Source organism: Geotrypetes seraphini, chromosome 1, assembly GCF_902459505.1.
Source record: "Geotrypetes seraphini chromosome 1, aGeoSer1.1, whole genome shotgun sequence".
Taxonomy (NCBI): domain Eukaryota; kingdom Metazoa; phylum Chordata; class Amphibia; order Gymnophiona; family Dermophiidae; genus Geotrypetes; species Geotrypetes seraphini.
Window position 1 is genome coordinate 503,143,922 of NC_047084.1, and position 15,073 is coordinate 503,158,994.

A 15,073-nucleotide genomic window follows, 5' to 3' on the forward strand; every position below is an offset into this window, starting at 1 on the left:
CCTAACTGCCACTCTACAGTTTTCTCAATCTGCATAGGATATTTTAGAGGCTTCTAGGAAGCTTACCACTAGACAATGCAACAATCAGAAATGGACTAGATTATCTGCTTGGTGCACCATTCATCATAAGAAGCCTCAATCTATCTCCTTGTCTTAAGTTTTGGATTACCTGTTCCATTTGTCTCAATCAGGCCTCAAATCCACATCCATTCGAGTCCATCTCAATGCAATTACTGCTTTTCATCAGCCTATCAAAGGGAAACCCCTTTCTGCTCATCCTGTGGTTTCCAGATTTACGAAAGGTCTTTTCAATGTCAAACCATCTCTCAAACCTCCTCCAGTGGTTTGGGATCTTAGTGTTGTTCCTGCTCAATTGATGAAGCCTCCTTTCGAACCAATGGCTTCAACTCATCTTAAATATCTCACTTGGAAAGTGATTTTTCTCATTGCTCTGTCTGCTCGCAGGGTCAGTGAGCTACAAGCTTTAGTTGCAGACCCACCTTTCACAGTATTCCATCATGACAAGGTGGTCCTCCATACTCATCCTAAATTCTTACCTAAAATGGTTTCAGAATTTCATCCCAATCAATCCATTGTACTTCCAGTGTTTTTTCAAAGCCTCATTTTCATCCTGGAGAAACAGCTCTTCATATGCTGGACTGTAAGCGTGCTTTGGCTTTCTACTTGCAAAGAACTAAGCCACACAGATCTGCACCTCAACTTTTTGCCTCCTTTGATCCAAACAGGTTGGGACATCCAATTTCCAAGCACACCATCTCTAACTGGTTAGCTGTTTGCATCTCTTTCTGCTATGCTCAGGCTGAAATGCATCTACAGAGTAGAGTCACAGCCCATAAAGTCAGAGCCATGGCGGCATCAGTAGCTTTCCTTAGATCTACTCCTATTGAGGAAATCTGTAAAGCTGCCAATTGGTCCTTGGTTAATACCTTTACCTCTCATTATTTTCTGGATTCTTTTTCCAGACGGGATGACCACTTCGGCCAGTAAGTGTTACAAAATTTATTCTCCTGATTTGCCAGCACTCCCACCATCCCATTCTGGTTAGCTTGGAGGTCACCCATATGTTGAAAATAGGCTGCACAGTTATTTACCGTAACAGGTGTTATCCAGGGACAGCAGGCAGCTGTTCTCACAACCTACCCACCTCCTCTGGTTGGCTTCTATGCTAGCTATCTGAACTGAAGAGATGCATGCCCTGCGTTGGGCAGGAAGGCACTCGCGCATGCGCGATGCAGCAGTCGCGAACTTTCTAAAGATCTTCAAGCAAGTCTGCATGTGAAGCTGTCCGCATCTGTACTCCGTGGATGATGTCGCCCATATGTTGAGAATAGCTGCCTGCTGTCCCTAGTAGTATAATGGGTACACCTCATGTCAAAATGATTGACAGCTGTCAGAGATAAGGATCGACCAATCAGCGTTCACTTCTGGGTTAAGCCACGCCCACACCATGTCCCTGCCCGCCCATTGCCCCGCCCCACTCTCCGCCCATGCCCCTCCCCTCCCATAGGAATGAATGGTGGTAGCCCCGTCCATGCCCCGCCCCTCCCATTGCCCCACCCCTCTTGTCCTGTCCCGGAAATGCACTTTTTGATGACATCACCGGAAATGGGGGCGTGTTTGACCCCGGAAATACGCTTTCTGATGACATCACCGGAAATGGGAGTGCCTGCCCCTACCGGAAATGCGCTTTTCTGAAGACGTAGGCGGAAATAGGGTAAATGAAGTGACGGAAATGTGCTTTTCTGACCACGTAGGCGGGAATAGGGTAAATGAAGCGTCGGAAATGCGCTTTTCTGACCACGTAGGCGGAAATAGGGGAAACAGACTTAGTCAAAACCCTCCTGGAAATGATGTGGCCAGAAAAAGAAGTGTCTTTATTTTAACAGTTTTTAGTTAAAAGACAGAATTTAAGAGCTAATGGATAGAGCAGATCACAAAACAAAAGACATTCACAAAATCTTTCCTGTTTTTAAAACAGATCAGGGGCAGAAACAATTGAGAAAAGGTTGCATTTATTTATTTATTTTCTTTTCTGCTTTTAACACACTTTCAGTAAGAATTCTGAGCTAATGTTTAATGGGCCAGCTCCCCTATTGTCATGGTAACAGCTGATAAGCCCCTTGCAGCCCCCCTCCCCTGATAAAGCCAAGGGGGGGAGAGGTGGAGGTGTGTTTAAACATGTCTGAACTTATCCCGGCCCCCTACTGTTGTCTTAACAATCTGAAAAAAAACCAAAAGCAGCTGTCACCTAACAGGGCTCTGTTAAAAAGGCAGAGCTATGAAAGAATCTTTATTGAAGCAAATTTATTATGATCCATACGCGGCAGGAAGCTATGGAGGCATTAACCCTCTACTTCAAGCAGCTAAAAAGAGTGATATAACAGTCCGGAAAAAAGATGTCAATCATTTTGACATGAGGTGTACCCATTATACTAAGTCCTTGGATAACACCTGTTACTGTAATCTCCCTGGGAATGCCCAGGCTAATTTCTTGTTGTAAACTGCTTAGAACTGAAAGGTATTGGCGGGATAGAAGATATCAATGTAATGTAATGTAACTGTGCTATATGGTTTTTATTCATCTTTTCCCAGCTTCAATTTGCAGATCTGGAAAAGAAAATGCGTCAAGCAGTTGTGGAAAGAGGCGCTTTTGAAATTAAAAAGAATGAATTTGAGGATAACCTGAAAAAACAGGAGAAGAAAATAGATTCAATCCACTTTCTGCATGAGTCCGCGTTATTGATGATCCGTAATGAAAAGGTGAGTTTGCCATCCATTCAGAAACAGTGATTCCTTTTGCTAGGCTGGGTATGTGCCATTTTTACAGCTATTGTTGCTGCTCTTATTTTGTTGCAAGCTCCTAAATAGTGTTTCTTTACCCTTAGACTGTTAGTGGAGGGGAAAAAAGGATCTCTAAAAGCAGAATTGGCTTTAAGTATGCTGGGGCCCTGGTAGAAATTTGAGAGGGTGTCCCAAAGCCCGTTGAGGAACCTTCAAGTTTGGGGTCTCATGGTAATTGCTGTGTTTAAACCTCTCCTCCCTAATGCCAGCCCTGCTTAAAAGTAATATTCAAAGTGCAACTGAGTAGAGTAGGGGTGGCCAACCACAATCCTTGAGGGCCACAACCCAGTCAGGTTTTCAAGATTTCCACAATGAATATGCATGAGATTGATTTGCATATTCTGCTTCCATTGTATGCAAATAGGTCTCATTCATATCCATTATGGAGATCTTGAGGCCTAACTAGGTTGCAGCCCTCATTGATCATGGTTGTTTACCCCTGGAGTAGAGTTCTTTGCTGATCTGTATATTATGCTACACTTTCAATGTAAATATAAGAAACTTAACACTTGGTGTTATGCTAAGTTTTAAAACATTTATTTTGATAGCTTTCTTAGCAATAATAGGTTGTTCAAAAGGGGGTGGACTGCGTCAAAAGAACAGTACAGAGAAGGGATTATATAAGATCCAAGATGGCCGCTAATGCTTGACTGCCATTGAACACTCCTGATTACCTCTCAGTCTTTTCTTCAATCTTTGATTTGGGAAACTTTGGCGGATGCCGAAGAGATGGGGCAAGAGCACCGGTGGAGCCTCCCGACACTCAGAAGCCCCTCTTGCGACAATTGATGAGATTCTTAGAAGACTACAGCAAGAACCTTTACTGTCGGGGAATCGCCCGCTGGAGAGACTGCCCCAGGGCTTGATGTTATTTTGAGCCCCAACATGAGAATGCCTCCCATGCAGCCAACACCACAGAGAGCCAGTTCACCGCGAGAAGAGAACACACCCAGAGAGGAAGTGCTCTCAACTCCTGAGGCCGGTTTGTCGGTGAACTTGGCAATGGAGACCACCCAGTATGAGTTGACTCCCGGAGTTGAACCTGAAGCTTGCGCCAGAATACGTATGGGGAGAGACTGGAAGCCCTGAATATGTATACCCTAGAGGAAAGGAGAGACAGGGGAGATATGATTCAGATGTTCAAATACTTAAAGGGTATTAACGTAGAACAAAATCTTTTCCAGAGAAAGGAAAATGATAAAACCAGAGGACATAATTTGAGGTTGAGGGGTGGTAGATTCAGGGGCAATGTTAGGAAATTCTACTTTACGGAGAGGGTGGTGGATGCCTGGAATGCACTCCCGAGAGAGGTGGTGGAGAGTAAAACTGTGACTGAGTTCAAAGAAGCGTGGGATGAACACAGAAGATTTAGAATCAGAAAATAATATTAAAGATTGAACTAGGCCAGTTACTGGGCAGACTTGTACGGTCTGCATCTATGTATGGCCGTTTGGAGAAGGATGGGCAGGGGAGGGCTTCAATGGCTGGGAGGGTGTAGATGGGCTGGAATAAGTCTTAATAGAGATTTCGACAGTTGGAACCCAAGCACAGTACCGGGTAAAGCTTTGGATTCTCGCCCAGAAATAGCTAAGAAGAAAAAAAAAAAAAAATTTAAATTGAATCAGGTTGGGCAGACTGGATGGACCATTCGGGTCTTTATCTGCCGTCATCTACTATGTTACTATGTTACTGTGGCTGTAACATCACAAGCAGGGGAACAGAGAGCCATTTGCGAGGTAAAATTGCCAGTTATTTCTTCATTAACTATGCCAAGTTCCCTTTTCAAGCCTACTAAAAACCCTAGGAGGTAACATTGGAAGCTATATGGGATCTAGTTGTAAACTTGGGAAATTCCTTCACTCCACAAATAAAAACTTTGGAAAAAGAAGTGAATACTCATAATGAAGAGATTAATACTTTAAAAAACGAATTTGTCTTGTATAAGACAGATATTCAAAAAATAGATAAAGAAGTTATAACATTAAAACAAAATCAAGATTTGTTAAAGATAACATCATTCTGCGGAGGAAACTTGAGACTCTTGAAAACCACAACAGAATCAATAATCTACGCTTAATAAATTTTCCCAAGATGTTCTCAATGCCACCCAGAGAAATGGTAAAATGATATTTTCTTGATCTTGAAAATTCCTGAAGAATCTTTGTCCCCTCTTACATAGGCGTATTATTTGCTAATAGCATATCAAAATCAAGATGAAGAACTAAATATACAAAGAGAAACTCCGTTAGATATATCTACATTATTGGAAACCTCTGACCGTGATTTAGTTACTCCGGTTACTCTTTTAATTACAGTGGCATTATCTCCTGACAGAGATTGGATGTTGAATGTTTTTCAAAAATAGAAGGAAGGAATTCCTGGGACTGAATATTCAAGTCTTCCCTGATGTCTCAAAGGAAACTAAAAAAAAGACGTTGCCAGTTTCTTTTGTTAAAACTTGGGGTGATACAGATCAGAGGGATTTTTTTCCTCCGTTATCCATGTAAATGCATAGTTGGAGATAAATCCTTAAAATATGTTTTTTTTGACCCGAGCCAACTAACATCATTTTTATCTCAAAAATGAGCGAAAAATGTATAAAGTACAACAATAACTACTCGAATGAATTTTGGGTTTCTTGCCTAGCAACAGACATTTAATTTCTTTTTATAAAATCCTACATAAGAACATAAGAATTGCCGTTGCTGGTTCAGACCAGTGGTCCATTGTGCCCAGCAGTCCGCTCACGCAACCCCTAGGTCAAAGACCAGTGCTCTAAATGAGCCCAGCTCACCTGCATACTTTCCAGTTCAGCAGGAACTAGTCAAACTTTGTTTTGAATCCCTGGAGAGTGTTTCCCCTATGACAGACTCTGGATGAGTGTTCCAGTTTTCTACCACTCTCTGGGTGAAGAAGAACTTCCTTACGTTCGTACGGAATCTATCCGCTTTCAACTTTAGAGAGTGCCCTCTCGTTCTCCCTTCCTTGGAGAGGGTGAACAACCTGTCTTTATTAACTAAGTTTATTCCCTTCAGTATCTTAAATGTTTCAATCATGTCCCCTCTCAATCTCCTCTTTTCGAGGGAGAAGAGGTCCAGTTTCTCTAATCTCTCGCTGTACGGCAACTCCTCCAGCCCCTTAGCCATTTTAGTCGCTCTTCTCTGGACCCTTTCGAGTAGTACCGTGTCCTTCTTCATGTACAATGACCAGTACTGGACGCAGTACTCCAGGTGAGGGTGCACCATGGCATGGTACAGCGGCATGATAACTTTCTCTAATCTGTTTGTGATCCCCTTCTTTATCATTCCTAGCATTCTGTTTGCCTTTTTTGCCGCCTCCACACATTGCGCGGACGGCTTCATCGACTTATCGATCAGAACTCCCAAGTCTTTTTCCTGGGAGGTGTCTCCAAGTACTGCCCCATACATCTTGTATTCGTGCATGAGATTTTTGTTACCGGCATGCATCACTTTACACTTATCCACGTTGAACCTCATTTGCCATAGAAACATAGAAACATAGAAATAGACGGCAGATAAGGGCCACGGCCCATCAAGTCTGCCCACTCCAATGATCCTCGCTATCTATCTTTGCGGATAGATCCCACATGTCTATCCCATCTGGCCTTAAAATCCGCCACACTGGTGGCCTCAATAACCCGAAGTGGAAGACTATTCCAGCGATCAACCACCCTTTCAGTGAAGAAGAACTTCCTAGTGTCACTGTGCAGTTTCCCGCCCCTGATTTTCCACGAATGCCCCCTTGTTGCCGCGGGACCCTTGAAGAAGAAGATGTCTTCTTCCACCTTGATGCGGCCCGTGAGATATTTGAATGTCTCGATCATATCTCCCCTCTCTCGACGCTCCTCGAGTGAGTAGAGCTGCAAATTCCCCAACCGCTCCTCGTACGGGAGCTCCCTGAGTCCCGAGACCATCCTGGTGGCCATCCTCTGGACCGACTCCAGTCTCAGCACATCCTTGCGGTAATGCGGCCTCCAGAATTGCACACAGTACTCCAGGTGCGGTCTCACCATGGATCTATACAGTGGCATAATGACTTCAGGTTTACGGCTGATGAAACTCCTGCGTATGCAACCTATGATTTGCCTTGCTTTGGATGAAGCTTGTCAATGCTCATTTCTTGAGCCTAATTATGTCATGTTGCAGATCTTCGCAATCCCCCTGTGTCTTCACTACTCTAAATAACTTTGTATCGTCCGCAAATTTAATCACCTCACTCGTACCAATGTCCAGATCGTTTATAAAGATGTTGAAGAGCACAGGTCCAAGCACAGAGCCCTGTGGCACCCCACTGGTGACGCTCTTCCAGTTCGAGTATTGTCCATTTACCCCCCACTCTCTGTTTCCTATGCTCCAGCCAGTTTTTAATCCATGTCAGTATTTCACCCTCAATTCCATGGCTCGCAATTTTCCGAAGTAGTCGTTCATGTGGAACCTTGTCGAAAGCCTTCTGAAAATCCAGATATACAATGTCGACTGGGTCGCCCTTGTCAATCTGTTTACTCCCTCAAAGAAGTGCAGCAAGTTCTTCAAACAAGATCTGCTCTTTGCTGAAACCATGCTGGCTGGTCCTCTTCAGCCCGTGTCCGTCAAGGTGATCAGCACCTTTACCATCTTTCCCGGTACCGAGGTCAGACTCACCGGTCTGTAGTTTTCCGGGTTCCCCCTCAAACCTCTTTTGAAGATCGGCGTAACAATTCACCACCTTTCAGTCCTTTGGAATCTTTCCCGATTTGATCAACAGGTTGGCTACTAGTTGAAGCAGTTCAGCTATAGTCCCTTTCAGTTCCTTGAAGACCCTCGGATGGATGCCATCCGGTCCCAGGGATTTATCGCTCTTAAGCCTCTCTATCTGCCTGCATACCTCTTCTAGACTGACCGTCAACCCTGTCAGTTTCCCATCTTCGTTTCCAGCAGATAGACTGATGGGTTCCAGTATACCGTGTATATCCTCTTCGGTAAATACAGACGCAAAAAATGTGTTCAGTTTGTCGGTGATTGCTTTGTCCTCCTTTAGCACTCCCTTCATTCCACGGTCATCCAACGGTTCTACCGCTTCCTTCGCGGGTCATTTCCCCTTAATTTATCAAAAGAACGGCTTGAAGTTTTTCGCCTCCTTGGCTATTTTTTCCTCGTAGTCTCTTTTGGTCCCTTTTACCGCCTTACGGCACCTGCATTGATGTTGTTTGTGCTTATTCCAGTTTTTGTACGTTTTTGACCTTTCCCATTCCTTAAACGAAGTTTTCTTGTCTCTGATCGCTTCCTTAGTTTCTTTGTTGCGTGCTTAATTGCAATTACAGTGGTGCCTCGCATAACGGACGCCTCGCACAGCGAACGCTGCGCACAACGAACTTTATGTCTTGATCCGTACAACGAACTTCGTTTCACACAACGAAGTCGCCCGAGCTGCATCCTTCCGCGCAGGCACTGCGCTTAACTGCCCTCTCTCCGCCTGGTTCCCTCTTGCCCCCCCCCGACTCCCCGACACGATCGGGGCAAAAAGGAGCCCAAGCCCTCTTGCCCCGCCGATTCCCCAACTCCCCACACAATATCGGGCCAGGAGGGAGCCCAAGTCCTCCTGGCCACGGCGACCCCCTAACCCCACCCTGCACTACATTACGGGCAGGAGGGATCCCAGGCCCTCCTGCCCTCGACGCAAACCCCCCCTCCCCCCAACGACCGCCCCCCCCCAAGAACCTCCGACCGCCCCCCCAGCCGACCCGCGCCCCCCCTGGCCGACCCCCACGACACCCCCAACCCCCTTCCCCGTACCTTTCTGTAGTTGGCCGGACAGACGGGAGCCAAACCCTCCTGTCCGGCAGGCAGCCAACGACGGAATGAGGCCGGATTGGCCCATCCGTCCCAAAGCTCCGCCTACTGGTGGGGCCTAAGGCGCCTGGGCCAATCAGAATAGGCCCGGGAGCCTTAGGTCCCTCCTGGGGGCGGGGCCTGAGGCACATGGGCCCAACCCGACCATGTGCCTCAGGCCCTGCCCCCAGGAGGGACCTAAGGCTCCCGGGCCTATTCTGATTGGCCCAGGCGCCTTAGGCCCCACCAGTAGGCGGAGCTTTGGGACGGATGGGCCAATCCGGCCTCATTCCGTCGATGGCTGCCTGCCGGACAGGCGGGTTTGGCTCCCGTCTGTCCGGCCAACTACAGAAAGGTACGGGGAAGGGGGTTGGGGGTGTCGTGGGGGTCGGCCAGGGGGGTCGCGGGTCGGCTGGGGGGGCGGTCGGAGGTTCTTGGGGGGGGCGGTCGTTGGGGGGAGGGGGGGTTTGCGTCGAGGGCAGGAGGGCCTGGGATCCCTCCTGCCCGTAATGTAGTGCAGGGTGGGGTTAGGGGGTCGCCGTGGCCAGGAGGACTTGGGCTCCCTCCTGGCCCGATATTGTCGGGGAGTTGGGGAATCGGCGGGGCAAGAGGGCTTGGGCTCCCTTTTGCCCCGATCGTGTCGGGGAGTCGGGGGGGCAAGAGGGCTTGAGCTCCCTCTTGCCCCGATCGTGTCGGGGAGTCGGGGGGGGGCAAGAGGGCTTGAGCTCCCTCTTGCCCCGATCGTGTCGGGGAGTCGGGGGGGGCAAGAGGGCTTGAGCTCCCTCTTGCCCCGATCGTGTCGGGGAGTCGGGGGGGCAAGAGGGCTTGAGCTCCCTCTTGCCCCGATCGTGTCGGGGGTGCCAGGGACCACACGGAGTCACCCACCGTACCACCCGATTCGGGTAAGCGCAGGTATCGGTGGGTGGCTTATTTGCGGGGGGGTGCCTTATTTTACATTTTTTTCTAAAAAGGGGGGGCTGTCTTATTTGATGGCCCTGCCTTATCATCGGGGAAACACGGTAGAAAAAAAAAAAAAATGAACAGTTAAGTCCCAGTTTTTGCCGCTGAGACTCTGCCCTCTCACTGTAAAATTAGACTCTACTTAGTCTGTCTTTAAATTTAAAAAATGTGTGTTGTTTTAAAAAACAATTATGTTTTTAGATGTATCTAAATAAAAATAATAACCAAAAATTTATCTTTTTTTATGTCATCTTAGCATATTTTATGCTACAGAACGAATTATTTTTTTTAACATGTATTGTTATGGGAAAACGCGTTTCACACAACGAACGTTTCACATAACAAACTTGCTCCTGGAACGGATTAAGTTCGTTGTGTGAGGCACCACTGTACTTATTATGTTTATTTGTTTAATCACACTATCTGTATAAGATTTATATGCTTGGAACTTAAATGCAAAACTGAATAAATAAATAATATTAAAAAAAGAACAGTACAGAGAAGGTCACAGGAGCGCTGGAGAATTGAAGAAAAGTGGCTTAGGTACTTTTGTCCTTCACTATCTGCTCCCCCTGTCCCAGACCAACATCACACTTACGGTTCCCGGGACTCAGAAAGCTAACGCTCATGCTCTGTGCTGGTGAAGGGCCTTGAGTGTCTGAGCATGCTCAAGGCCTGCTGGCTTCTGCCCTCTCCAGAATTCACAAAGGGAATCCAGCAAGCCTTGAGCACGTGAAAATGCTCAATGCCCTTCACCAGCACAGAGCATGGGCGTCGGCTTCCTGAGTCCTGGACCTGTAAGTTTGATGTCGGTCTGGGGTGGGGGGAGGATAGCAATGCCGGTCATTGGGGTGGGGGGAAGAAAATAGTAGTGCTGGTCATTGGAAGGGGTGGGTAGACAACAGTGCCAGTCATCGGAAGGGGGTGGGAGTGATGACAGTGCCAGTCATCACGGGTACTGTGGTGTGGGATGGAAAATAGCAGCATTGGTCACCAGGTGGGGTGGGGAGAAAAAAAGCACCATCATCAAAAAGGAGGCTTGAATATAAACAGAGGTCCCCATTTTGGGGGTCATTTATTGGCCCAAAAATCTCTGTTTATATTCGAGTATATACGGTATATATTACTAGTTTTTTAGCCCATTACATTAACAGGTGCTAGAATAGATGTGTAGACTTAGGCATTTCTTTCTTTTCTTCTTTCTTTCTCTCTGCCCCTTGTCTGTTTTTTTTTCTTTTTTCTCTCTGCCCCTGTCTGTCTTCCCTTCTCCCTTACTTTTACCTCCCCCCCTGTCCAGTAGCCCTTCTCCGTTCCTTTTACCTTCCCCCTGTCCAGTAGTGCTCCCTTGCCTTCTCCCTTGCCTGCATACTGTCCAGCATTCGCTAGGCCGGAAAGCCTTGGGGCTTTTGCTAGACCGGCCCGCTTCGCATTATCGAAGTGGGCTGGCCTAGCAAATGCCCCGCGGCTGCTGCTGCTGGTCCGGGAGTGAGAAGGAGAGGCATCGTCCAAAGTCAGCTGGCATCGGAGATCGGGGCAGGAACGTTGCTGGGGAAACCATTGTATGCGTCACAAACCGCCAAAGGCTCCTACTGCGCATGCGGCGACATGGAGCCATGGATCAGTGATCACAGCCGCATTGAGTTTCAACTGCACATGCGCGCTAAGGGTTTTATTATAGAGGATATGCAGGTAAAATATATGAACATCATCCAGACTCAAAATCTAACCAAATACTTGGTCAAATAATCACATCTTTGGGAGGAAAAATAAAACATAAAATAAGCTTCTCTTTAGCTCTCTAAGGGAATTTAAATTCTAAAGCTCTGGAGCAAAATAATCAAGGGCTTTGGACCACTTAGCTGCCAACTTAGAAACTGAGAGAATCAGTGTATTTACTTCAGAGATCCATGTGACTTCAAGGTATGATAGAATCCATGACCATTCTAAGGAGGAAATGGATGAATGCTCTCTCTTCCCTGGCTGTACTACTGTTTGTATTTTGGGTGGTTAAGGTTGGCAGTAGACGAGCTGGATAGGAGAGGAAATTTGAGACAAGAGTAGCAACTGCCAGTTCCCACAAAATGCACACTGCTACCTGAAGTCAAGGCTTCACCTGGATTTTAAAGAGCATATTATGTGTACAGGATATTGACTTAAGTTTTTTTTTTTTGTAATCCCAGATAAAACAAGGATAATTGCAGGTGTTCAAATACCACACAGGTTTTCAGCAATATTTAGTGAACCAGGAAACACTGGTAACTAGTTTCTTACTTACTGTGACTATATAACCTGCTACATTTTAGAATGCGTTAAAAACATTTGGTTTTATGCTTTGCTGTGTATTGAAATGCAAATGTAATTTTTATATGGATTTTGCTATCGTGTGTTGTTTTTGTTGGGTTTTTCCATGGACTTTGTCTGTTGAACACTGAACTACTAGATAGATGCTTAACCTTCGAAGACCATACCAGTGCCCAGGTCAAAAAATGCTTCTGCACCCTCTGGAAACTTCGCACCATCAAACACCACTTTGACCACCTCTCCTTCCGTTTACTGGTTCAATCATTAATCTTAAGCATACTGGACTACTGTAATATCATATACCTAGGAGCCTATAAAAACATCATCAAACGTCTAAGAATAGTACAAAATGCCGCCGTCCGCCTCATCTTCGGCCTCAAAAAATACGACCACGTTAGCCCCTATTACGCCAAACTTCACTGGCTGCCGGTGGAGGCAAGAATCACCTTCAAATTCGCTTGCCTGTGCTTCAAAACCTTAGCAGGCTCTTCACGAATCTACCTATCTGAGCACCTTGAAATTACTGGCCCCTCTCGTACTCGAAATACCTATCTGTTCTCATTCCCCTCCCTGAAGGGCTGCCTCTACAAAAAATTTCTTGACCGATCACTAGCATTCCAAGCAGGCAAATGGAACAAATGCCTCTCTACTCTCATCTCCAATTCCCCCCCACTATCAAACATTCAGGAAGCTAACTAAAACCTACCTTTTTGACAAATTCCTCTGATTTATCCTCCCTCCTCCTCCCCCCTCCTTCTGACCTCTTCCCCTAGACCCTTACCACCTCATGTAATACCGACATTTATAACGCCACTGTATCGAGCTTATAGCAAATGTAACCACTCCGAACATATAACCCAGCTGCCAAAATAACCTCACCGTATATTTATTGTCCAGAATGTAAAGGTAACTTGATCGAATATGTATCGTCTAAAATTGTAAATGTAACATTAACGAACTTGTAACTTCGCTGTAAATGTACAGTCTCTTCATATGTTAACCGCATAGAACTTCCACGGTAATTGCGGTATACAAGAATAAAGTTATTATTATTATTATTATGCAAAGTTATGGTATTTTGTACTCATGATTTTTAAGGCTTGTTTGTATGTTTATTTTATCATGTTTTTGTTTTAAAACTGTGTATGCTTTTCCCTCTGTGTCCCGGGATACAAGGGGGAGGAGTCTAAGGCTCTGGTTTGACTGAGCCAAAAGGGAAGGGCCTTAGGCATTTGAACCAATCAGGGCCTTAGGCCCTTCCCCTCCACGTTATGCATCGGGGAGGGAAAGGCCCGCCATTTTGAAGTAGAAGTGAGGGTGGGTGGGGATTTTCCGGCAGGGGGGATTGGACACCCTGGTTTTGTTTGGGAGGGGGGTTCCGGCAGGAGGAATTGGGTACCCTCCTGCCAGCGATCTACAAGGGGGTGTTCCGGCAGGAGGGATTAGGTACCTTTCTGCTGTGTTCGTTTGGGGGAGGGGGAGGGGACTGGCAGCCACGGCAGGGAGATCCCTTGCCGCAATAAGCTTAGAGGCCACATCTACAACAACCCGATTCTCTAACCGGCGTCTATGACATTAATGTCGGTTAGAATTGGGTTTATTTTAGGTGGCCTTAGGCCCGATTCTATATAGGATGCCTGTCGGTTTCTGAGACCAGGCGTCCTATACAGAATCTGGGCCTAATTGTGCAGAGCAGTCCAATAAAAGAGGGGAGGAATTGTGCCTGGCGTTTGCTCAGAAAAGCAAAGGGATAGGCATAGCTTCCTCCCTCCCCATCACTCCTGTCACAGACTGTATTTTTTTTTCTCATTGTTAGTTCCTTTTCCAGCCACTGCTGCTCACCCCTGCTGGCTCAGCTGATCGAGATTCTGGATCAGCTGAGTTGGCAAGGGAACTGCGAACAGCTGAGCCGGCAGAACTCACCAGAACTGTTGATCAGCTGAAGTAGCAGGAAAGAGCAGGGCTGCGGGCTTAGCTGTGGTTTACCTTTTTTAAACTGCTGTTGTGCATGTGTTGTATGTGCTGGACATACAGGTACATAACACAGCTACCAGCAGCTTCTGACCCTGCCAGAAAATTTTATTCATAAAAAGTAGGTTTTCTGTTTTGAGCATTACGCAGACTGCTCATTATAATACTAATGAGTTCCTTGTGACGCATTTGCTTAGGGTTTTCAGTGGCTGCTAACGGGACCAGTAGCTGCCACAGAGAACCCTTTTGTGCATCAGAGGCTGAGCTTCCTTGCAAGTTAAACTGGCTTTAATCAGTCTTACATGCTTGGAAAGCTTTTGATCATCTAGGTCTAAGAGACTAAACAGGTCTGTGTAAGTAGGTTGACAGATGTTCTGGTGACATGGCTGTAATATAGGGCTCTTGCAGTGAGGAGAATTTCTCTTGCTGGTGTTGAAAGGTGAGAGGAGGTGTGCTCTTATGGATTGCTTCTGGTGGTGCAACAATGAGTAGAGTATTGCAGCTCACTGATGCAGTATTCTCCCTCTGTTTTGTTTCATTACAGGAGGCTCTATTGAATAACGTCACATTCCAGGAAAAAATAATCCAGAAACTGCAAGGTAAGGTCATGAGAATTGGATTGGAGAATTGATTCTACAAGCACACGGTTTTTTGCATATTTACACCTACTGATTTTGGGGAATATGCAAAACCCTTCAAATGGAACTCAAAAAAACTTTACTGTTTTTATTTCTACTATAAAATTTTACAATAAAAATAGACCACTGGGTTCTTGCCTTCAGTATAAGCTATGTGTTTTGCTTTGGGTTGTTTTTTTCTTTTTTTTTTCTTTTTAGTGCTAGCTTTAATGTGTGTGACTAGCAGGCACAAAATTTAGACCTTAAGGTTCCAAATGTAAAGTCAAGTGCTTTAATCCTGTATACCAGCTCTGTAGCAGGCGTTCTTAAAAAGTTTACAAATTATGCAAAAGACAGCAGTCAAATTTCATTAAGAAGCCCACAAGTATGATCATGTAATACCTCTTCTAATCAGATACTGGCTTCCTATATCACATCAATTGAAGATTTTACTGCTGTCTCCCAGGGCATAATATCAGTGTTGGAATACCTTGCAAAAATAGTTTGACTTGCTTTATTCAAAGTATATCGCTC

General features: G+C 45.8%; 1 protein-coding gene across 1 annotated transcript in view; it reads left to right on the plus strand.

The window, feature by feature from the left end:
- GOLM1 (golgi membrane protein 1) overlaps window positions 1-15,073 on the plus strand; it is a 242,290-nt gene that overhangs the window by 61,088 nt on the left and 166,129 nt on the right. Inside the window, exons 3-4 of the mRNA XM_033927763.1 lie at window positions 2,614-2,781; window positions 14,467-14,521. Coding sequence (XP_033783654.1) covers window positions 2,614-2,781; window positions 14,467-14,521 — 223 coding nt within the window. The remainder of the gene's footprint in view (window positions 1-2,613; window positions 2,782-14,466; window positions 14,522-15,073) is intronic.